Consider the following 25650-nt stretch of genomic DNA (forward strand, 5'->3'; position numbering starts at 1 on the left):
TTAGAGTCAAAGAGCAGATAAAGAACTTCCCAGACAAGAGAAAACTAAAGGAGTTCATCATCACCACACCATTATTATACAAAATGTTCAAGGGACTTATTTAAGAAAAAGATCAAAACTATGAACAATAAAATGTCAAAGATCTACCTACAACTGAACCTAAAAAAGAAACTAAGCAAAGAAGAACAGAAACAGAATCATGGATATGGAGAGTATTTTGATGGCTTTCAGATGGGAGAGGCATGTGGAGGAGAATAGGTGAAAAGGTAAGGGGATTAAGAAGGACAAATAGGTAGTTACAGAATATCCATGGGAATGTAAAGTACAGTATAGGAAATGGGGTAGCCAAAGAACTTGTGACCCATGGATGTGAACAATGGTGGGTGGATTGCCTGAGGGAGTGAGGGTGCTGGTTGGAGGTGGGGAAAGAAGGAAAAATCAGGACAACTGTAATAGAATAATCAATAAAAGAGAAACATCTATAGAAGAATAAGGGTGGAGTTACATACTAAAATTATAGTACTACTGATTTTTATATTTGTTCATTTATTTACCTTTACAGAACTTTACATTTTTATATGGCTTTGGGTTACTGCCTGGTATCCTTTCAATTCAACTCGAAGGATTCTTTAGTACTTTTTACAGGGCAGGTCTAGTGTAAATGAACTCCCTCAGTTTTTGTTTAATGAGAATGCCTTAATTTCTCTCTTATTTTTGAAGGACAGTTTTGCTGTATATAGATTTCCCCATTGACAGTTTTTTTTCTAGCAGTATAAATATATCAAAATATATCATCCTACTGCTCTGAGTCTTGCAAGGTTTTGCTGAGAAATCTGTTGCCAATGTTATTGAGGATGCCCTGTACTAGGTGAATTTCTTTTCCTTTGCTGGTTTAAAGATTCCTTGACTTTGGATTTGACAGTTTAATTATAATGTGTCTCAGCATGAGTCTCTTTAGGTTTATCTTAATTGGGGTTCATTGAGCTTCTCACATTTGTATATACATACTTTAAATTTTGGAAGTTTGGGGCCATTATTTTTTCAAATAATCATTCTGCCCTTTTATCTCTCTCTTCTTCTGGGACTCTCATAGTATATTAATTTTTTTATGCTGTCCCCAGTAGTCTCTTAGGCTTTCTTCTCATTTTTTTTTTACCTTTTTTCTTTTTGCTTCTCAGACTTGACAGTTTCATATTTGTGTTATAGTTTTCTTATTCTTCTGTTCAATACCTCTAGTGAATTTTTCTTTTTAAAAAATTTTTATTTATTTATCTTTAGAGGGGAAGGGAAGGAGAGTAGGAGAGAAATATTAATGTATGGTTGCCTCTCGTGGGTCCCCTGCTGGGAATTGGCGTGCAACCCAGGCATGTGCCCTGACTGAGAATCGAATTGCAATCCTTTGGTTTGCAGGCCCACGCTCAATCTACTGAGCTACACCAGCTATGGCTCTAGTGAATTTTTCAGTGATATTATTGTATTTTTCAGTGCCAGAATTTTAATTTGGTTCTTTTAAATAAGTATATCTTCTGTTGGTATTCTTATTATGTTCATATATCATTTTTCAGAATTCCATAGTTCTTTATTTCTGTATTCCTTTTATTCTTTGAGCATATTTGAGACAGTCATTTTAAAGTCTTTGTGTAGCAAGTATAATGCCTGTGTTTATTCAGGGACAGTTTATGGGGACATTTTATTCCTTTGAATGGGCCATATTTCCCTATTTCTTTGTGTGCTTTGTGGTATTTTGTCGAAAACTGAGCTCTTGGAAAATAGCCACTTCTCCTAGCCTTTGAAGACTGGCTCTGTACAAGGGAAGAGTTTTACTAATCACCCTGGTGTGAAGCCTGTGTGTACTGTTTGCCAATTCTCCCATATATATGGCTGCTTTTAAATGTCTTGATTTCCATAGAGTTTCACTCTTCTTCCTCTCAGGACCTTAGTTGTTTTATTGCATTTCTCAGTCAGTAATCTCTTTTCTTGTGGCTCTGCAGGTCTGTCACCACTTGCAATTTCCAAGCTGTGCTCCTTTTGGCCACCTGAGTTACAAGTTAAGACGATGCAGAGACCAATCCATCAGGAAGACCCAGGAGAGGTTAGAACATCCAAATTTGGTTGGTTCTGTTCTATCTGGTTTGCAGAAGGGCACTGGGCAACAGGACACCATTTCCCCCAAAGTGTGCTATGCCAGGAAGGGCATAGAATAAGTGAAGTGGCTGGGGATAGAATGAGTAAAGACCCCATGAAATTTCCTACTGTTTTGAATCTTCCTCTCAGTTGGGCATTCATTTGTTTGGTATAGATCTTGACTGATTTCTAGAGTTCCTATAATGCTATTTTATCCAGTCTTTATAGTTTATTTAATATTTCAATGAAGAACCAGGGCTAGAGATTTTTAGTCTACCTTCTTGCTGATGTTTGGCCTGCATTCATTAGTTTTAATATGTTGTATTTTCATCTTCATTACTCTCAAACTACTTTCTAATTTTCCCTATGATTTTTTTTTTGACCCATTCTTCAGTTGACCCATTCAGGTATATGTTGTTTAATTTCCACATTTTGGTGAACTTCCCAAATTTTCTTATTTTAATTATTTGTAACTTGATTCTTTTGTGGCAAGAGAATTCTCTGTATAATTTCCATCTTTTTAATTTTATTTAGGATTGTTTTATAGCCCAGCATATGGTCTATCCTAGAGAATGTTTTAGGTGTGCTTTAGAGAAGGTGATTCTGCTATTACTAGGTGAAGTGTTTGATAGACATCTCTTAGGTTTAGGTGGGTTATAGTGTTTTTGAAGGCTTCTATCTATCCCACTTATTGAAAGTGGGGTTGAAGTCTCCAGCTATTACTGTGTAATTAACTGTTTCTTGGCTCCTTGATTCATTATAAAATTCTTTAATCTTTTAATACTTTACTGATACCATCATTAGTACCTGGTATCTATACTATCATAGGGCTATCATAACAAAATACCATAGACTGAGTGGCTTAAACAACAGAAATTTGTTTTCTCACAGTGTTTTAGAATAAAAAGTCTAAGATCCAGGTTTTGGCAGAGTTGAACTCCTAGTGAGAGCTCGCTTCATGGCTTGCAGATTGCTGCCTTGTTGCATATGGATTTTTCTCTAAGTGTGTGCAGAAATGAGAGAGAGAGGGCTCTCTAGTGTCTCCTAAAACACTAATCCTATCAGATCAGGGCTTTGGTCTTGTGATCTTAATTACTTCTTTACTCCAAATATGACTTTACTCCAGAGTTGAAGGTTGGGGCTTCAACTATGAATTTTGAAGGAACACAAAGATTTAGTGCTTCTACCTTTAATAGCTTCTACTTTCAAGCATGCCTCATGATCACAATACATCTGCTGCTATTCCAACATTCACTTCTATGATCCAGACAAGAGAAAGCAGTCAAGGGCAAGAGTAGAAGGGCACTTGCCAGATGAGTAAGATTTCTTCTAAAGAAGCTTTCCCTAAAGTGCCACTCAGATTTCACTTAATGTCATGGGCCAGAGCCTTGTCACAGGGTTACCCTATTTGTTAGGAAGGCTATTAAGGGTGGTTTTTGTTTTGTACCTAAGCACATTGTTCCCTTAACAAAATTAGGGTTTGGTTAATAAGGAAAAACATACACCCCATGGATATTAGCCATATGGGCCCCTACCACTTACTACACAATCTTTCTATCCATGAAACACATTTAGCCTGCCCCACATCTCATCCAGTAATTGATTGTGTTGTGCTCAAAGTCCAGGCTCCCTGGATGGTATGTAGTACTTGCTATTGATATAGCTTGTCAGGACCTATACATCGAAAGAAAAGTCAGCAGTCCCAAACACACCTGATACACAATAGTGGAGGAAGAATAAGATGTCCACAAGAAAGTTGTTTAGAGAAGAGATAGTAAAAAGAACAGTGTAACCACTGACTCAGAATATAATCAGATGCTGCTTGGGCAGCAGAGAAAATGCCTTGGTTGGCCCGCAAGACAGTCCTGGTTCTGATTTCTGTGCTGATCTTCTGGGTCCATTATCCTCCATTCTCACAGCTGCTGTGGACATTGAGGAGATGCTCATCCCAGAAATCCTAATCAGGGCTTTAGCAGCTTGATTCCTGTTGGCCTGAATCTATGATCAGGGCCTTGTTGCCAGCCTTTTATTTTCTATTTTTTTGATAGTATAGCTACTTAATTTACTTATAGAATATATCCCTCTGGTCAAATTTATGTGTAAGCAACCATAGCCCAATAACCTGCCTCCTCATGGCTTTTTGTTTTATTTTTTATTTTTTTCTTTTTAATATATTTTATTGATTATGCCATTACAGTTGTCCCATTCCCCCCCTCTAGTTTATGTCCATGTGTCACAAGTTCTTTAGATTCTGTATTTCCCATACTATTCTTGCCCTCCCCCTGTCTATTTTCTACCTACCATCTATGCTACTTATTTTCTGTACCTTCTCTCCCTATTTCCTCCTCCCACTTCCCTGTTGCTAACCCTCCATGTGATTTCTATTTCTATGGTTCTGCTCCTGATCTAGCTGTCCTCTTAGTTTGCTTTTGTTTTAGGTGTGGTTCTTAATAACTGTGAGTTGGCTGTCCTTTCACTGTTCATCTTTTTTATCTTCTTTTTCTTAGGTAAGTCCCTTTAACATTTCATATAATAAGGGCGTGGTGATGATGAACTTGATCTTATCTGAGAAGCACTTTATTGGCCCTTCTCTTCTAAATGAAAGCTTTGCTGGATAGAGCAATTTTGGATGTAGGTCTTTGGATTTCATGACTTGGAATACTTCTTTCCAGCCCCTTCTGGCCTGTAAGGTCTCTTTTGAGAAATCTGCTGACAGTCTGATGGGAACTCCTTTGTGGGTGACTGTCCCCTTATCACTTGCTGCTTCTAGGATTCTCTCCTTCATTTTAATCTCAGCTAATGTAATTATGATGTGCCTTGGTGTATTCCTTCTTGGGTCTAACTTCTTTGGGACTCTGAGCTTTCTGGATTTCCTGGAAGTCTATTGCTTTTGCCAGATTGGGGAAGTTCTCCTTTATTATTTGTTCAAATAAGTTTTCCACTGGTGGCTGTTCCTCTTCCCCTTCTGGTACCCCTATAATTCAGATGCTGGAATGTTTAAAGATGTCCTGGAGGTTCCTAAGCCTCTCCTCATTTTTTTTGAATTCTTGTTTCTTCATTCTTTTCTGTTTGGTCATTTTTTTCTTCCTTCTGGTCCACTCCTTTGATTTGAGTCCCAGTTTCCTTTCCATCAGTATTGGTTTCCTGTGCATTTCCCTTCATTTCAATTAGTTTAGCCTTCATTTGTTCCTCTAATTTGTGACTAAAATCAACCAGTTCTGTGAGTATCCTGATCACCAGTGTTTTGAACTGTGCATTTGACAGGTTGGCTATCTCTTGATTGCTTAGAAGTATTGTCTCTGGGGCTTTGAGCTATTCTTCTTGAGCCATAATGTTTTGGTCTGTTTTCGCCTGTTAGGTGTGAGGGGCAGAGCCTTAGGTGTTCACCAGGGTGGGGCAACCCAGGTTGCTGGGTTGTGATGCTGTATTTGGGGACGGGGTCAGAGAGGGACAATAGTGGTCCCCTCTGCTGCTTCCCACCACTGGGGCCTGTGTGGTCTGTCTCACTGCTCACTCCTTCACTGGTTTATCTGTGTGCGAATGTGTGACCCTGGTCAGTGTGCTGCCTTGCGCCTTCATTAGGTATGCCTGTCGCTACCCCCACATCTGGGATCTGCCCTTGACTGCTTCCGTGCCTGGGTCAGGGGATCTTTTTTGCCCAACCCACTCCACTGCTGGCCCCGCCCCTCTTACCAGTCTGGCTGAGTGGTTCGTTGTTGTCAGACTTCCATATTGTTCAATTTTTTTTTGTGATTTGGCTGCCTTTTTTTGTTGCTAAAACTTTGTTGTTTTTAGACTTGGTTGTGCCAGAAGGCACAATGTTTCCACCAATGCCTCCATCTTGGTGGAAGTCTCCCAATGACTATTTTTTTAATCTGAAAATTTGGGGCTCTGTAATTGTCATTTAAAAAACAGGTTCAAGTGGTAAGGTGACACAATCTGATTTCCCTGGTGGGTTTGCCCCTGTCATCTGTCCAAAAACTCTTAATGGAGGAGGAAAGAAAAGGCCTGAAGTCCATTTCTTTATCCTCTGCTAAGACTGCTTCTTCCTATTCACTTCACAGCACAGGGGACAGCGGGGATGAGAGCAGCTGTATTCAGCTCTTCAAGGCTCCAAATGATAGGATCAGGATCCTCAGCCAATTTAGAATTCAAGCGGTAAGCAGAGTAATATTTCCTTTCTTTTCTGACTAGCTGGCTCTTCCCTGAGTTTTCTCTTTCTTATAGCACTTAGCTCAAAGCCGCAGAATGAGTGGAGTCAACACATGTCAATTATCTGTGCCCTTCTCCTCCATGCGCCCTAATGTACTGCCTTGGTTGGCATGGAGTCCATTTCCCAAAACACTACAGGAAACAATTTGACCAAACATTTCACTACCACATAGCTAAACTGATGATAACTTTCCAACCTGCCAGGTCTTTACCTTCACAGCCCCAAACCTGACCCTCTCCATTCAGCCAATTTCAAAATTTTAGATTCTGTAACTTGCAGCCACCACTCTGAGGTAGCAAATTAGAACCAATTAATATCATTTAAGATCTGATGGGCAATCTAGGGCTGACATGGTGTCTTCATGAGGTCCTTAGGGTTGCAGGCTCCTTTTGTATTTCTGCTCAGTGTTAGAATGGGCAGTTAGCCTTCACAGGGTGGCCACCTGAGCTTCAGCCTGTGCATCCACTTTCAAGGCAGCAAGGAGGTGAAAAACACAAGCCAAAAGAATAGGGGTCAACTGATTCAGCTTTCCCTCCCATTTTTCTTTGCTTTATAAGAATTTAGGGACTTTTAGGCATGTGGATAAAAAAGAATGGTTCTATAGAAAGTAACCTTACAGTATGATCTGATCATAAATTCCCAACTGGACAGGTCATGGTGGGTAGTCATGCTTCAGGCATACAACTTTTTTGGTAAAAAGTTTATTTTTGCCTTAAACAAGCCCTATCCATTGTTTCTGTGCATCAGAAATAAGCTGTAACCACCCTCAAGAAAGCATAATCTTGTCTACTACCCTGTAACCCAAATCCCACCTTGCTCTTTCCCACCTCCATGTAATCTTCCTTATGTTCCCCATTAATTTCAAGTGCATAAAAGAAACTGCAAAACTGTTATGCTCCAGAGCATTTGAGATCATGTTCTCTGGCATTTGTCATTTGTTTGGCTCAAATAAACTCTTACGAATATTCTTTACAGGTATGGATATTCCTTATGTCAACAGATGGGAAAGATGACAGATTTCACTATCAGGTTAATAGAATATAACTTCAAAGAATACTCTTCCAGTGTGGACGATGCAGTGGCACATTAAAACACATGTTAAACAGAAACATTTAACCTGCAAAAAAACTTATAATAATAATTTAAAACTTCATCAGGCAGGATTATTTCATTTTAAAACACTAAGAAATAGGACCATTAGGAAACCAAAATCAACTTCTAAGGGTACTGAAAAGACTGTAGGACAAAAAAAGAGGGTGAGCAGTCAAGATGACAGGCAGATAGGTAAACACTGGGTTCAGAATCTCCCACAACCACATAAAATTTACACCTAAACTACAGAATAACTACCATTCAAAACTGCCTGAAATCTAGCTGAACAGAAGTTCTACAACTAAAGATATATAGAAGAAGCCACATAGAGATTGGTAGCAGGGGTGGAGACACAGAATGGGTTGGTCCCACACCCAGGCATGGCAGTTGAAAACTGGGAGGGATAGCTCAGCTTCAGAGGTAACCCCCCTGAGGAGCCAAGGCTGGTCCCAGCCCTACACCAGAACAAGAACACCCAGCCCAGGGTTCCAGTGCCCAGAAGAGAAGTCCCCATAACTTCTGCCTGGGGAAACCAGTGGGGATTGTGGCTGAGTGAGAAGGGTTCTTCTGCAGTCCCAGGTATGGACTTACTTGGACTCACTCACTCTGAGATCCAGCAGTGGGGCAGCAGCATGAAAGGTCCTATGGATATATGGTGAGGAAGTGAACTATCTAGCTTCAGGACAAGGGTTGGAGGAGCAGTTTTCTCCTAGACAGAAGTGTTGGCTCTAACCATTGTTTCTTTTCTGAGCCTTCCCCTTACAGTGTAGTAGGCAGATGCCACATCTGAGTCTCTATCACCATAGCTCACAGTGTTAGCCATACCCTGATATTCCTTGTGACCCCATTCCAGAGAACTTCCAGGCCCACCCAACCTATTTTAAGTGGTTTTCCTATACAAATGGCCTCTCTTGGTGCATGCTTCAGACTTCCCTAAAAACTCTTAAACAAGCAGCTTCTGGCCTTTGCATAGTCCATATCTCTTGCTAAATGACCTATGACCTGGTACTATTGGCAAGCTTCAGTTTGAAGTGTGGTCTCTGCTGGGCACCTCCAAGCTCAGCACAAGAAGCAAACAACTGCAGATCATTTTATAACTCATGCTGGGTGGCCAAGATCAGGGTATAGGCAGAGGCTGACCTTGTCCTGTACTTCCTAGGAAGCCCCAGAACCAGCATACCAAGTGAACAGCTTTGGACCATGCCAAATTACAACTCAATGACCTCCATGAGTGTCACTCTCATGGACATGGAAGACACCAGAACCCCACTGAAATAAGTCCTGTTTCTTTGGGTGGGCCCTTCCATGCACAGAAGCTCCTCCACTGTAGTCATAGCCAGACCTCATAATGAATAGACTTGGTGGTCAGTCCATCCCTGTGAAGTGCCAGCAGCAAACAAAGCTCAACTAAACAGGAGGGCACACACAGCCCACCTGGGATAGAAGGAGCACACCCGGAGTACCTGTGTTTGATATCTGTATGCCACTGGGCCCAACAAACACTTACTACATAAGGCCACTTTACCAAGGTAGGGAGATGTAGCAGCTCTACCTAATACATAGAAACAAACATGGGGAAACAGCTAAAATAAGGAGACAAAGAAACAGGTCCCAAATGAAAGAAGATGAGAGACTTCTAGAAAAAGAATTAGATGACATGGAGGCAAGAAAACTACCAGATACAGAGTTCAAAACTGTTTATAAGGACCTTAGTGAGAATTTCAAGAACATAAAGAAGGAACGTGGAAACAATAAAAAAGAACCAGTCTGAAAATGAAGGATACACCAACCAAAATGAAGAATGATATACAGGAAATCAACAATATAGTAGATGAAGTAGAGAATTAAATCAGTGACCTGAAAGACAAGGAAGTAGAAAACACCCAATCAGAACAGAAAAAAAAAATCCACAAAGTAAAGATAGTGTAAGGACCCTCTGAGACAGCTTCAAGTGTACCAACATTCACATCATGGGGGTGCCAGAAGCAAAAGATAAAGAGCAAGAAATTGAAAACCAATTTGAAAAAATAATGACAGAAAAATTTTTTAATGTGGTGAAGGAAATACACATACAAGTCTAAGGAAGTGCAAAGCCCCAAACAATATGGACTCAAAGAGGACCACACCAAGACATTTCATAATTGAAATGCCAAAGATTAAAGACAAAGAAAGAATCTTAAAAGCAACTAGAGAAAAAACAGTGAGTTACATACAAGGGAGCTCCTGTAAGACTGTCAGCTGATCTCCCAACAGAAATTTTGCAGGCCAGAAGGGACTGTCAAGAATTGTTCAAAGTGATGAAAAGCAAAGACCTACAACCAACATTACTCTACCCTGAAAAGCTATCATTTAGAATGGAAGGGCAGATAAACAGTTTCCCAGACAAGAAAAAGCTAAAGGAGTTCATCACCCCCAAACCAGTAATACAAGAAATGTTAAAAGGTCTTCTTGAAGAAGAATTAGAAGAGGAAGAAAAAGAAGAAGGAGAAGGAGAAGAAGGAGGAGGAGGAACAGGAGGAGGAGGAGGAGAAGAAATAAAAAACATGAATTATTATTAAATGGCAATAAATACATATCCATCAATAATCACTTTAAATACACATGGATTAAATGCTCCAATAAAAAAATACATGGTGGCCTGCGAACCAGACAATTGCGGTTCGATTCCTAGTCAGGGCACATACCGGGGTTGCAGACCGGTTCCCTGCAGGCCAGTTCCCAGCAGGGGACGCATGAAAGGCAACCATACATTAATGTTTCTCTCTCTCCTTCCCTTCCCCTCTAAAGATAAATAAATAAAATCATTAAAAAAATTTTAAAAAATACATGGTGACTGAATGGATAACAAAACAAGACTTTTATATATGTTGTCAAGAGACAGACCCTAGAGGACTTCCACCAAGATGGAAGGATAGGTGGAGGCGCCGTGCTTCCTCACACAACCAAGTTTAGAGACAACTAAATATTAGCAATAGAAAACACAGCCAGAACACAGAAAATTGAACTTTTCGGAAGTCTGATAACAACAAATTCTTCAGCCTGACCAGTAAGAGGGGCGAAACCAGCAGCTGGAAGAGCGGGGTTGCACAGGAAACCTTGGTCAGACGGACTCAGGTACGCAGAATCCAGGCGCAGGGTTGGACCTGGTGGGCAACTCAGAGAGCGACCTCGGGGAAACAGCAAGGGAGCAGGCCTGCGGGTTGACTGTGGTCTCGCATTCATGCGTGGATAGACAAACGAGGGAGTGGGCAATTGGATGGGACCCAGCATGCCCCAGTGGCGAGTGGCAGCAGAGGGTGCCGCCATTTCCCCACTCTGACCCCGCCTCCTCATACAGCGTCATAACCCAGCGACCTAAGTGGCCCTGCCCTGGTGAACCACCTGAGGCTCTGCTCCCCACCCAGCTGTGAGAAACAGCAGAGGGGGCTGCCATTTCCCCGCTCTGACCACGCCCCCACATACAGTGTCACAACCCAGCAACCTGGGAGTCCAAGGCTCCCCTCCTTGTATTTAACCGGCGTGAACAGAACAAAAATGGCTCAAGAAGATCTCAAAGCCCCAGAGCCTATAAATGTAAGCGATGAAGAAATAGCAAAACTCTCAGATGCACAGTTTAAAACACTGGTGATCAGGATCCTCACAGAACTGGTTGATTATAGCCACAAATTAGATATACATATGAAGGCGAAACTAATTGAAATGAATGGAATTACACAGGAAATCAATAGTGATGAAAAGGAAACTGAGTCTCAAATCAATGGAGTGGACCAGAAGAAAGCAAATAATGGCCAAACAGAAAAGAGTCAGGAAGCAAGAATTCAAAAAAATGAGGAGAGTTTTAGAAACCTCCAGGACATCTGTAAACGTTCCAACATCCGAATTATAGGGGTACCAGAAGGGGGAAAGGAACAGCCACCAGTGGAAAACTTATTTGAACAAATAATAAAGGAGAATTTCCCCAATCTGGCAAAGGAAATAGACTTCCAGGAAATCCAGGAAGCTCAGAGAGTACCAAAGAAGTTGGACCCAAAAAGAAACACACCAAGGCACATCATAATTACATTAGCCAAGATGAAAATGAAGGAGAGAATCCTAGAAGCAGCAAGAGATAAGGGGACAGTCACCTACAAAGGAGTTCCCATCAGACTATCAGTGGATTTCTCAAAAGAGACCTTACAGGCCAGAAGGGGCTGGAAAGAAGTATTCCAAGTCATGAAATACAAAGACCTACAACCAAGATTGCTCTATCCAGCAAAACTTTCATTTAGAATGGAAGGACAGATAAGGTGCTTCTCAGATAAGATCAAATTCAAGGAGTTCATCATCACCAAGCCCTTATTATATGAAATGCTAAAGGGACTTATCTAAGAAAAAGAAGTTAAAAAAACATGAACAGTGAAAGGACAGCCAACTCACAGTTATTAACAACCACACCTAAAACAAAAGCAAACTAAAAGAACAGCTAGATCAGGAGTGGAACCATAGATATGAAGATCTCAAGGAGGGTTAGCAACAGGGGAGTGGGAGGAGGAGAAGGGGGGAGAAGGTACAGAAAATAAGTAGCATAGATGGTAGATAGAAAATAGATGGGGGGGGCAAGAATAGTATGGGAAATACAGAATCTAAAGAACTTGAGACACATGGTCATAAACTAAAGGGGGGTAATGGTGGGGATGGGGGGTAGGATGGAGGGGAATGAAGGGGGGAATAGGACAACTGTAATGGCATAATCAATAAAAATAAAAAAAAAGAGACAGACCCTAAATTGAAAGACACACAGAGACTGAAAGTAAAGGGATGAAAAAAGATACTTTATGTAAATGGAAACAAAACAAAAATCTGGGTAGCAATACTTACACCAAACAAAGTAGAATTTAAAACAAAGACCATAACAAGAAATAAACAGACTGGGCCAGGACTTTGCTCAGCTTTCTCACCCATGCCCTGGCCTAGGTTGGGGGGTTGAGAAACTGCACCACAACGGGGGACTGAGCATGGAGGTCCTGAGTCAGATGGCCTAGATTCAAATCTTGAATCTTAGCCAGCTTGCCTTGGGCAAGTCACTCCAGCATTCCAACCCTCCATTTTCCCTGCCTGGGTTATCATACTGTACTTCAGGGATGTAGTGGTGATGAAATGCATTAGTTAAATTGAAGCCTGTGCAGAGCCAGTGCCCAGTGGCTAGGGGCTTCCTTTCTGCCCCCTTCCTGCCCCCTTCCTGCAGCCCTATTGGTCTGCCCACAGAAGTCAGGGTCTGAGGGGCTGTAAAGAGGGCCTGGCAGGCTTGAGACCAGTCTCAGAGGGCTCCTTCTGCCAGTACTGTGTCCATCACATCTTACTGCCTGGATGGTAATCACAGCAGCGAGGACTGGCCCTGCCTCCAGCCTGAGGACATTGCACATTCTGTATTTTGGCAAGTCTGTCAGTGTAACAGGAGAGGCTCTTCCTAGGAGGAAATCCCTGCCCAAGAGTTCTTCAGGGGCACCCTGCCTAGAGGGAACCCCTAGGAGATACTTCCCAGGGGCAGGCAGTGTGTTCCTCTGGTGATAGGTGGGCTGGCAGGCACTGCAGTCTCCACCTCCTGTTAGTCTTTTGCCCTCTTCCTTCCACTTCCTGGCCTTGCAATTTTCAGTGGCTGGCTTACTCCACTGAACCTCAGCTTTCGCATCTAGGTGTCCAGCCTAGAGCACGTATTTAAAAAATGACACTTGGGATTTCAGTTCTTTCCCCTTCAGAGAATCTTAAGTCAAACATATCAATGGCTTATCAGGGTTAGACACTGTTGAGGCCCTCTACCCTCTTTCACTGACCCTAAAACCAAGCAGGGCTCCTCACATGTGGGCCCTGGGCATCTGACACTGGGTAATGGGGTGCAGCCTGGCCACAAAGGGGACAAATAGTGTCCGGGTAGATATGAGCTGCTTGCTACCTGCAGATACTGGGGAGCAGCCACACCTGCCTTTTCAGAAGGGGTTCTATCCTCTCTAGGAAGAACGTGTGAAACTTGAGTGCTGGCACAGTACAAACAAGATCCTTCTCTTTTTTCTCCTATGTGACAGTCAGGGCCTCTGAGGCCTCTCTAGCTTGGGCATAGCCTTAAAAATAAATCCATTAATGAAGTATTTTGATTGTCAAAATATATAAAAAGTGTCATAATGGCCACTCATGTACATACTGTCCCACCTAAGAAATAATTAATGTAAATAAATCACACAATGTAGCCCTTGCTCTGCAGAGGCAGGCCCTACTCTGAGTATTGTATTTATTACTTCCTAGCCACATATGGAAGAACCCCTGTAAAATATGTAGTTTTGTTTTGCATGTTTCTAAGCCTTATCATAAAGCAATATCATACAATGTGTAATCTACAACTTGTTTTTCTTTGCTCAACATTGTGAATTTACCCAAGTAGCTCTACTTTCATGCCTGTAGAGGATTCCGTTGTGTGAATAGACCACAGTTGATATATCTAGCATGCTATTGATGGATATTTAATTCCTCTCCAATTTTTTGCTATTATGAACACTACTGTGATAAACGTATTTATACAGGCTTTTCCCTCTGGCTAGAATTTTCTCCTTCGCCACTTTGGCCATCCTTCAACTCCTATTCATCCATCAAAACCATCCTTTTGAGCTGAAAGCTCAGCAGCAGGTCATGGGCTGCCCCAGGCACAGGAAGTATAGGCAAGCAGATGGATGGCCTTGGTGGGGCCGGGGCATCGGCATACAGGAGGATGATGAGGATTAGGAAGAGCAAGAGGGTGGCACTTCAAGCAAGAAAGGGTCCAGACTGCCTCCCACCTCTGGTGCCTCAGAGCCCACCAAATGGAGGGTGAAGAAGAAAAAGAACAAGAAGACCAAGGGAATGGACAAGGGGGATGCAGATAAACATCAGAGTAGAAGCCTAAAGACTCAGCAGCTATCTTCATTTTTTCATGATATCTTAAGTCCCACCAAAGATCATGACCCAAGGTAAGAGCACAGGCATGACAAAGAGGAAAACAAGTTCACCTTCCTTTCTCCCCCACTGTAAGTCTCCCCCACATGCCTAAATAGAAGAAAGTGAATTGCAGGAAGTCCTACCAGATTTTGGCCATCAAAGCCTTCTGCTGTGACCCCTGTGCATAGGCACCTGAGAACCTAGCCTACCTCTTAGAGAAACACAGCAGCACCAAGAGCAGGCATCCCTCTTTAAAAACCGACCTCTCTAATCACTACTTTGAAGAAAACCTTATTCCAAAGCCCCCATGCTGTGATTTACTTATTACTCTACTGAGTGAGAACCCACTTATGATACTGACAAACTTATAATTTATCCTTACCACAAGTTTATGTAGTAAAAAAATAATAACAAAAGGGAATCAAACCTAAAAAAAAAAAAAACCCCGAAAAGAAACAAACAAAAGACCATCCTCTCAGGCATCAGGCCATCAGGCCCAGAATCTTCATTGTGACCTTCTCCAAGGCAGCCGGAGTCCCTTGAGGAACTTCCAGGAGGATGTTGCTCCCTGGGGAACCTGTGGGGCCCTGGGCTACTCCTTGGGAGCAGACACACATCTGACCATAGGACATTTATTCAGTCTATGTGAAGAAAGGATAAAGGGCCTCAGGACAGGAATTGATGGTAGCCGAAGATCATAGAACCTGAGATCTTTACTGGTTTAAAAACCCAGAGCCTTGGTTTTTTCAAGTGCAAGACAGGGTGATGGCCCTACCTCTCAGCATTAGGAGATTCCAGTGTGTGATCCAGGCCTAGCAAACTATAAAAGTAGATATTTCTGTGTAAGTGAATGGTGGATACTTACAAAAGAAAAAAAGGGACTGGCAGGCCATTGTCTCATATCTGTCTTTCCCTTTTCCTCCTCACTAGACTGAAAGCCCCTGAGGTCCAGACTGGGCCTAAATGTGCCCTGTAACAACAAGGATTCAAAGGCAGGGTTGTGTTTCAAATGTGATTCAGATACTGTCTCTGTGGGCTTTGTTAAATCCTACCCTCAAGAGAGTCAAAATCTAGGAAAGGAAAGAAGGTATGCAGTGACTTGAAATGGACAGAAAGAGTCAAACATTCATGAGAGGCTACACTCACCTGACCCTGAGCTTTATCACAACCCTGAAGCAAAGGTTTATGACCCCATTTTACCAATGGCCAAACAGATTCAGAGGGCCCAGGATATCATTTCTTCATTGGTATATATATAATAAACCATTCTGTAACTTAGTAGGTTAAAACCACCAGGGCTTGCTGGGATGTCTTAATCTGTTCCATGGGACTTCTGGGGCAGATCCATTGGCACATCCAAATGATCTCTGCAGTAGGCAAGGGATGTCTGGAGACTGGCTGGTCCTTTCTCTCCACTGAGGCAGTTGGATTTTATATGGTGATCCAGAACTTGAGGGGAGCAGAGGTGGCAGCTTCTAGGCCTTCTAGGGCCAGCCTGGAACAGGGACATCACCTCCACTGCATTCTATGGTCAAAGCAAGTCACAGGGCCAGACCATAGGAGAGTGAGGAGGAGAGGAAACACCCATCTCTTGATGGGAGACTAGCATGCAGGCAATTTACTCTACTCAGGGTCACCCATCCTCACAGAGCCAGCTGGTAAACCCAGGTCTGAGCCATTGTAATCTGTTTCCCATACTTGGTGTCCTTCCTCCAGGCTTCTGTACATGCTATGTGCTCAACTTGACACCCTCCTCTATCCCCCACTTCATAAATTGGCCTAACTTCCACCTACTCATCTATCAGGATACGTTACTTCACCTGGGAGAGTTTCCAGAGCTCCAAAGTCCTTTATATTCTCAGAGGAGCAGCCTCTACTTCCTTAATCACATACACTGTACTGCAATTGCTGCATACCCACTGGCCTCTTCTTTTAGAACACAGGCAGGCTTGCACCCTGGAGCCCAGTGACACACCTGGCACATGGCAGGTGCTCTCAGGGAAGGAATCTAGTTAAGGGTAGGCTCTTTCCACACTACCCAGAGTGCCTCTCATTTAAATGCTCTGCTTGTCATGGGCTCTGAAACAAAGATTAGTATTAAGGATGTTAATTGGGAAGTTCCTCTGAGATTGACACCTGTGCAAGGGATGAGAAGGAAACAGGAGTGGACTGAGGGAGCTCCGCTCCCTACAGCTTCAACTGGTCCATGGGGAGTCCTGGGGCTGAAAGAGCCCATCAGCAGAGATGGCCAGACTTCTTAGTCCTGCCTCAGTAGTGGCTTTCTGCAGTAGAGGCAGTCCCTGAAGTTGATGGTGGCTGAGGGCTATCTGCTTACAGAGCTCCCTGTGGCTAGTCCAACAAGTCCTTCCTTGAACATGGACCTTAGTGGCACATTTTCATTTTTCTCATGAGACAGAAGAGCAGTGAGAGGTAGTAGTCCTTGAAGGTTGCTTAGGGTAAGTGGCCTGCCAGTTGTGGTGAGAGGGAAGGGAGCTGAGAGAACAGAGTGGGGAGCTGGGAATTCTGGGTCCAGGTCTCCATGGGACTTTATTTTGTTTGATTAACACTTAGGGACAGAACTTGAGTATAGGTTATGGCTGTTTGACCTCTACTCCCTCCTAACTGACCCCCACTAGGGCCCATCGTCTTGACTTCTTCCAGACTAATCTTTCCTACAGGCAAATCAGATACGCAACTCCTCTACTAAAAACACACAGAATATAATCCCAGCTCCTTGAAGGGTCTGCTAGGCCCTCTATGATGGGTCCTGCCCACCTCTCCCAACTCATCTGCCAAGATTTCCCTTCTGTTGCCCACCCCCAGCCATGCCTAAGTAGGTCCGCCTCAGGTCCTTGGCAATTACTGTTGCCTCTGCCTGGAACCACTTTTCTCCAGATGTTCATATGTATGCTTCCTCAGCCCAACCTCACCTCCTTCGGGTGACTCTGGTTACTCACTTGATGCATTCCTTTTCTTCATATTTACTCAACAAATACTCATAGAGCACTTACTGGATCCCAAGCACTTTTCTACGCAGTGGGTTAAAGTGAGTTACCACCCTAGGCAAAGGGTGAGTTAGAGTTCAGGTCTTGCCCTATTGGAGCTTGCATTCTAGGAAGGAAGACAATCAACATGCAAGTAAAAATAAATGCAATTTATTTTTGCACGATTTATGCATTTATGCAAATAAATGCACGATTTCAAAGAGTGTCAAATGCTATCAATGAACAAGAGCAAGGTAAGGAATAGAGGGTGACTGTGTCTTGGTCCCTAACATCTAAGCTCAGAGTATCTTCCACTTAACTACTGCGAGGCTCTCAGGACCAGCCTTGCACTTATGGTCCAGGGATGACACGGAGGAGGTGCATGAGGCCTTAGGAGCTGCGTTTAGGGTCTCTTGAGCCCCACCCTCAGGATCCTTGGCGGAGCAGAGGAGCAGGGAGCAGCGGAGCAGCGTTCCGCTCCTCACACTTAACTCTTGGGAAGGGTACTCTGGTGCAGATCAGCCAGGTGCTGCAGCAAAGCCTGGAGGGAGGGCTCGGACGCAGCCCCGCCCCCTGGGCCGTTCATAAAAGCTCGGGGCTGGGAACAGCGTTTAGGAGTGTGCTTTCAGGTGACCGTGCAAGTTAGGTGCGGCCTGTGTCCGGTTCTGCGCGAGCCGGTCGTGGCGGGCTCAGAGGTCCAGCCATGCTGTTTTGGCACACGCAGCCCGAACACTACAACCAGCACAACTCCAGCAGCTACCTGCGGTAAGTGCCGCGCTGCCCCACTGACCGGGATCCCGCCGCGGTCGCGGGCTGGGTTGGCGGGCGAGGCGCTGTTGGATGTCCTCTGCGCCTAGGGGAGTGTTGGGGTCTGGGGTCTTCAGAGCCCTCGCAGCGCAGCGCTACATTTCCTCGCTCTCTGCCCTTTGCGTTCTGAGAAGATACGGCAGCCTAGAGTCCCGCCTAGGGACTGACCGACGCCGGCGTGACTGGTTGCGCAGTGTTGGGGACCCGGCTTGCAGAACCTTGTTCCCTGGGAGGGTGCCTCCCCTGACGACCCCGGCTGGCTCGGAGCGCACACCTGTTGGCCGCAGCCAACCCAAGTGCTCCCTACTGCTCAGTCTCTTACCTCTGGCATCGGAGTTTTGCCTGTCCCGAAGAAGTCTAGTGTCCTGCTCTTTGCCCTTCTCCGCCCTGTCCCTCTCCAAGCCTCGTGCCCTCTCCAGTGTCCTTCGTCCCACCAAGGGTCGAGTAAGTGGAGAACGCTGACTTGCATTACAGCCTGTCTCGTGGGTGCCAGCGGGGGCTCGAAGGGACTAGTTGCTCCCTCCCTCTAAGTGGTCTTGCGCGTTTTGTCCCGAGGCCCGCACGCTTCTTGCCCTTGATGGAAATCTTTCTTTCTCAGGGGTTTGACTAGCGCTCTTCAAGGAGAAAAATAAGTCCTGCCTGTCTGTAAAGTTCTCTTTTATCTCCTGAACTTAGGAAGTTGGACCCCGTTAGCGTCCATCTCTGGAGGGTTGTTTGCCACTGTTCTGCAGCCGGCCAGGTACTAATGGGCAATCATTTCACTTTCTGAACTCGCCTGAACCAGCTTTAGCCTGTCTTTATTTCCATCTTAGTCACAGTTTATGAAATGTACTCCATTTAACCCAAATGGATTTCAGACAGTCACAGTGGAAGGGAATTGTGAGGCCAAGGGAGTCTCTGGCGCTGACAGCCCCAGAGGGCGAGCCCCAGGGAGTGCTTTTTCTTTTTCCTCCAAGAAATTTCTACCCAGATTTAGCAGTACATGTTCTTTGCTTTTTTTTTTTTAAACAGCTTCTTTGAAAATTTATTTTTATTAACTGTACATGTTATTTGTAAATACTGGCTTCTGATAGGTATTTGTCCAGTAGTTCTCCTTGAAGACATCCCCCCATCCAGAAGGCAAAGGAGTAACCGAGTTGGTGCGTCTGTTGTTTTTTATTCATGGTCAGGATCATAGGGGATGGACTATGTCTAGGATCTTAATTAAGGACTGATGGCCTCCCTGAAGACCTTGATGATGTCACCAGAGGGAAGCTGCCCTGGGGTATGGTGGAAGCGCACTGGGCAGATGATAATCCCTGGCAGAAGATCGTGCCCATTCGCTTACACAAAATGCCACAACATATTTATTATAATGCAAGATGCAGTTTTAATTAGTTTTGCCTAAGTTTTCGTTTGTGGCTATTAAATGTGTACCATACCTTAAAACTGATTTTGAAGGTGACCTTGAATGGAGGGTTAGTGTATTTAAAACTTCCTGGTTACGTACAATGTCATCCCATTAGGGAATAATTCCCGTTGCATGGGAGGCACCTCTGCTACCGAGGAGGAAATTTGTCTGTGGAATACCTAAGATACCTTTTGGGGTTTTGGTATTGTCCTGGGGTTGCGGGGAGGGCAGAGAGTTAGGGTGAAGAGAGCCATAAAGCCATATTGGTTTCTGGGATCATTTTGGGTCCATGGATAAAGAAGCATTTGGTCCATGCCCCCCACCCTTTTATTTCACTTCTTAGAAGCTCGGGGTTTTGCCTTGTAGAAGTTGACCTCAATGAAGGCCAAGGTGGGCAGGGGGTGGTCAGTAAATATGTCCCTTGTTCCCCCAACTCTAGAGTGAGGGTCTTGTCCTCTTCCTTGGTTTTTATATTTTATTTTTGGTTGCCTCCGCACTGCAGAACTTTTGCAAGTTGTTTGACCTTACCAGGGTGGTGGCCTTTATAAAACTCCGTTCTTCACCTTTTCTGTTTGGTGTTCTCATGACTTTTATTCCTTGGCAAATAAGGATAACCAGGCTTGAAACAAGTTACTGTTGAGTGATGGTTCTTACCCTGCCCACCCCAATCCCCTTTTTTAAATTGAAAGGCAGCAGCCAGCCCATGGATTATTAACTTAACATGGTCTGGGCAAACATGAAATTATGCCATCCCTGGGTGGGCAGTCCTGCCTGCTTCTCCCTTGTTCCTACGCAGCCACTGGGATTGGGAGTGTGTGCCAGTCTGGTAAAAGGAAGGCACGGTGTTTAGGGAGAGTCAACACAGCACTGCGCCCTGGTTTTTTGGGCCACGGACCATGGCAGGGGAGGTGCACTCACGGGAGGTTTTCCAGGTGTGCTCCAAGCCTGTTTTTTCCTTCTGGGAACTGGTTAGACATCGTTGGGGTGTGTGCTGAGTTTGTGTTTTAGAGACATTCATTTATTGTGTCGTATGAGGAACAGATTGTACTGGTGGCTCTGCTGTTTATACAGTGAAGTGGGGTCAGTGAATCTGATTTATAACCCTGGACACACAGAGGGAGGAGGGTTATCAAGATAAGGGCACTGGCACTTTTTTGGCACCTGTTTTTGTACTATTTGTAATTTAGAGGTCTTAAACAAGTCTGTCCTGCCCACAGGTCATTCATGTTCTCAAGAATTTCTTTTTTCTTTGCAAAGGCATTTAAAAATACATCTAGAAACATGTTCTTTAGTCATAGGCTGCTGTGAGGCTGATTTGTTTTTTGTGGATATGTCAGGGAGTTTTGTTCAGATGTGGAGGAAAAGAATCTTTGAGCATCTAAGCATTTTCCATTTGAACAAGAAAACAGAATTGAAGCCAATGTCCTTGTTTTGCATTTAGGAGATATTAGTATGACTCCTATCATAGGGATTATGGATCAGCTGTCCTTTTTATTTTTAGAAGGGTGGGGGGATATCTCAGTCTGGGTGAGTAAAGCAAACAGTTTTTGTATTTGCATAGTTTATAGAGCCCCAAGGACAAAGTTGTATTATTTTGAGAAGTGGCCAATAAATAAAATAGTTTATTTAAACAATGAAAATATTTGTCCTGGGTGGGTGGCTCAGTTGATTGGAGCATTGTCCTGTACACCAAAATGTTGCAGGTTTGATTCCCAGTCAGGGCACGCGCCTGGTTGCGGGTTGGGTCCCCAGTTGTGGCGTGTACAGGAGGCAACCAGTTCATGTTGTGCTCTCACATCGATGTTTCTCTCTCTCTCTCCCCTCCCCCCTCTCTAAAGCCAAATAAACATATTCTTGGGTGAGGATTAAAAACATAAATAAATGAAAATAATTGAAATATCTGTTCAGAGTCTTATTTTAAAAGCAAGATTTTATAATGTCTTTCTTATGGATGGAAAGAGTATGGCAGATAAAGTTCACTCCATTGCTGTTAGTCCCCCTTGTCATAGAGAGTACTTCTATAATTTGTATATATTAGATGAGTTCGAATTTTGACCTTGTTAATGATTCGATTGACTGAATCTCTTGAGGGACACTGAGAGAAAGTAGAATCATCACAGATTGGTTTGCTCCTTCTGAAAGTATTTGCGATGTGCGGTGTGGGAAGCTGGCCCAGCACGCTGCCAAGCGCTTTGCTGTGCTGCCCTTGATGACTATGGTCAGCATTTATTGCTCCCATCTTGACTCTGTCTTTGCAAATGGGCTCTTGGGGCTCTGCTCCTGACCGCTCCCTCTGTGTGTTGCAGTGATGTGCTCGCTCTGCCCATCTTCAAGCAGGAGGAACCCCAGCTGTCCCCTGAGAACGAAGCCCGCCTGCCACCCCTGCAGTACGTACTGTGTGCTGCCACATCCCCAGCTGTGAAGCTGCATGAAGAGACACTGACCTACCTCAACCAAGGTAGTGGCCAAAGCACTGGGCCAGGGCAGAGCCAGGGGGCTGGGGAGAAGGAAGGGGGAATTGACCTGAACCCTTACTTGGGTTTCATCACTTTGTCACAGTAGGGGAGGTGGGGATCAGGAATGAGGCTGTGGTGTCAGATAGATTTACATGTCCTAGCTGTGAGACATCAGTGAGCCTCAGTGTTTTCATCTGAAAAATGGACACATCAACTCTGTCGTTACTTAGGCCAAATATGGGTAACATTCTTCGTACAGGCCCTCCACACAGCAGATGCTTGGTGATTGCAGCCATTGTTATAATTGCTGTTTACTGTGACCACAGCTGATGCCCTTTCCTGCACATAGATTAAGCACATTTGGTGTGCCAGGTCTGTTGTCATTCTGGAGCTGCACCCCTGGTGCTGGGAAGACAGGCTGCAGCATGGGGGCTGGACTCCACATGTGCCAGATAGATATCCTTTGCGGTGATGGGAACACAGTATCTCACTGTGTTCCGTGAGAAAGGGCATGGGCTCTGGAGTTTAAATTACAACTTTAGCATTTCCTAGGTCTATGACTTTGAGCTGTGGTTTTTTTTTTTTTCCTCTGAACCTCAATGTTTTCATGTGTAAAATGGGACATTTAATTTTTGTGACATTTAAAACAGTGAAGGTATATGAAGTGCCTGATGTGATAGTGACTTTTTGATTTCAGATTCCCTTTATCAGGAACCAAGTATCACTGTCTTGATGGACAGCATTTTTGTAGTTTCTCTGTGCGTATGTGTATATGTTTATTGCATTTCCTTCCTGAGTCACCTCATAGACACCCTGCGTCAAGTGGATTGATTGCTCCTCAGTTTTAAATGGGAAGAGCAGCCCTGACCAGTGTGGCTCGGTAGGTTGAGCATCATCTCACAAACTAAAACGTAACCAGTTCAATTCCCAGTCAGGGCACATGCCTGGGTTGCGGCCAGGTGCCCGCTTGGGGGTGTGTGAGAGGTAACCACACGCTGATGTTTCTCTCTCACATCGCTGTTTGTCTTCCTTTCTTTCTCCCTCCCTTCCCCTCCGTCTAAAAAATGAATAACATCTCTAAAAATAAATATAAATAAATAAATACAATGGAAGAGCAGAGGGGCAGGGGAACACAGTGGTTTCTGTAGAGATGCACTGAGTTGCAAGGGAGCTGGAATGTGCTAGTGGTTTGTCTTACACAGTTCTCCTATCTGTAGAACTTTGACTCCTCAATTTGCGAAGCCAGCTGAGGTGGAATTTCAACCTGATCATCAAGCTCTCCTCTGACTGCTGAACTTGCCAGTTTTTGGGCCAGGGAACCAAATTAGCAGGTGCCCCTGGGTGGAAACAGCCCTTTCCCGTGGTTGACTTGGCCTAGTAGAAGGGCATGCTTATCCCTGTAATAGCTCTGTGGCATCAGTGAGTTGCCAGGCCAAGCAGTAGGGCACCCGGCTCAGGTTCTGAGATCTGTGCTCCATCTGCTGAGTCCGGTGTCCATTGATGGTGGGTGATGTGGCCATGTGGAAGCTAGGTCTGTGCATCTGGGCTTGTTTGTGGAAGGGCTTCAGCCATTTTTCTTTCTCTTTTACCAAAGTCAACTGCTGCCAGCTTCTTATGTTGTGCAGTTGCTTCTTTCTCTTGCTTAAATGTAGCATGAAGAAATTGGATGAAGTTTGTGGAGCACTGTACTGCAAGGCAGTTCTTATTCCTGGCTCCCTTCCTTTGGTCTGAGAAACTGCTGGACCAAGTCACTGGGTGCACATGCCTCCCTGGCTGTCTTTAGGCCTTTGACTGCCTTCCCCACTTTCCCTCTGCCTCCCGCCTTTAACCAGTCAACTTTGGTCAGTGTTTTACAGTCAGCATACCAGGTCTTTTTAAGAGTTTATCCTGTGCTCAATATAGATAAGTTAAAAGAGAGGGAGAAAGAATTGTCCCATGGTCTTACCATCCTGTGTTAATTTGGTGCATTTATTTTAGATATTTTTAAGCTACATTCTCCTGATAATTAAAATAATACATGTTCATTAAAATTTTTATATGATTTAGAAAAGTTTAAAAAGGAAAAGCAAAAGAAAAGCAAAATCAAAATCTTTAATTTTACCTGAGAAACACTGCTACCCCTGTTTCCAGATGCTTGTATAGACACCTTTCACAATTATGGTCATGCACAGACACATTTCCTGTTCTTATTTTACTGTGTTTGGGTTGCAGGCCAATTCCCAGCAAGGGACACACAAGAGGCAACCATACATTGATATTTTTCTTCCTCTCTCCTTCCCTTTCCCTCTAAAGATAAATAAATAAGATCTTTAAAAAAAAAAGAAAATTAAAACTAGGCATGATTTGCCCTAGCCGGTGTGGCTCAGTGGATTGAGCATCAGCCTGTGAACCAAAATGTCACAGGTTCGATTCCAGGTCAGGGCGCATGCCTTGGTTACAGGCCAGGTCTCCAGTGGGGGGTGTATGAGAGGCAACCAATTAGAATATCTCTCGCACATCAATGTTTCTCTCTTTCTCCCTCCCTTCCCATCACTCTAAAATAAATAAATAAAATCTTAAAAAAATAACATTAGGCACAATTTATTTTATTCCATTTTCTCTCTTTTTGTTCTATTATCAGTATGCTATACTGGATATCTTTTTCAGCATACCTTATTTAAAGTAGCCTGTCTATGTTACATGACATAGGCATTGATTCAGTTAAAAGATAGTTTTGACACATCAGCCTCAATAGCAAACAGGAAAGTTTGCTATTAAGTATTTGTTTACTGCACTGGCTCTGTGATGTTGCAGTCTTTCTATTGAGCCATCCCATGTCATTTTCCTTGTAATGCTGTGTTTAAAGTTTTCCAAAGACATGGAAGGGAAGCTGTGCCTGTAAATCAAAAAGCCACTGAAACCACTGGATGCCCATTTCTCAGTGCAGTGTCAAACTAATGCCTGACTTCATGTGGCTTGGGCAAGGAGTATTAGATATGATATCCTATCACTGAGCCCAATGACTAATTTTGAATATGGATGGTGAAAAAATGGTTTGGAAAACAAAGCATGTTGCCCTGATTAGTGTGGCTCAGTGGGCTGAGCATTGTCCTGCAAACTGAAAGTTTGCCAGTTTGACTCCTGGTCAGGGCAGATGCCTGGGTTGCAGGCCAGGTTCCTGGTTGGAGATGTGGAGTGGCAATTGATGTTTCTCTTGCAGATCATATCGATGTTTCTTTCCTTCTCTCTCCCTTCCTTCCCATCTATCTAAAAGTAAATAAATAAAATCTTTTTTTCAAAAATGGAAAAACAAAGTATGTCATCTTCCTCTGAAATGGAATCCTGAAGAAAAGCCGTGGACAGCTGTGGAATATAGGTCTGAAAACTTTCAGATCAATTGTCGGTTGGCCAGAGGTCACGGGGGACAGTCTTTCCTGAAGGCAGGCTGCAGTCAGAAAGAAGGGATGAAGCAGGTGGTGAGGGAGGAGTCCTGCAGAGTAGAGGAAAGAACCCCAGACAATTTGTAGTACATTCTGGCTTTGAGATAAGACACGACTGCAAGAATGATTTGTTTTGGAGAAAGCTTCAGTATTTCCTACTAAAGCAACTTCTTGAATATTAAACATAGTCATGAATTTCTTTTGGACTCTTACTTTCATGTGT

General features: G+C 43.8%; 1 protein-coding gene across 2 annotated transcripts in view; it reads left to right on the forward strand.

Moving 5' to 3' along the window:
- The first annotated feature begins 17982 nt into the window (after window positions 1–17982).
- Window positions 17983–25650, forward strand: part of TFCP2L1 (transcription factor CP2 like 1) — a 57655-nt gene continuing 49987 nt past the window's right edge. For both annotated transcript variants that reach the window (XM_037145344.2, XM_037145345.2), the window contains exons 1-2: window positions 17983–18120; window positions 21859–22010. In XM_037145344.2, the coding sequence (XP_037001239.2) occupies window positions 18059–18120; window positions 21859–22010 (214 nt within the window). In that variant the 5' untranslated portion in view covers window positions 17983–18058. The remainder of the gene's footprint in view (window positions 18121–21858; window positions 22011–25650) is intronic.

The sequence above is a fragment of the Artibeus jamaicensis genome, unplaced genomic scaffold (assembly GCF_021234435.1).
Source record: "Artibeus jamaicensis isolate MK-2021 breed Jamaican fruit bat unplaced genomic scaffold, CSHL_Jam_final contig_463, whole genome shotgun sequence".
NCBI classification, from domain to species: domain Eukaryota; kingdom Metazoa; phylum Chordata; class Mammalia; order Chiroptera; family Phyllostomidae; genus Artibeus; species Artibeus jamaicensis.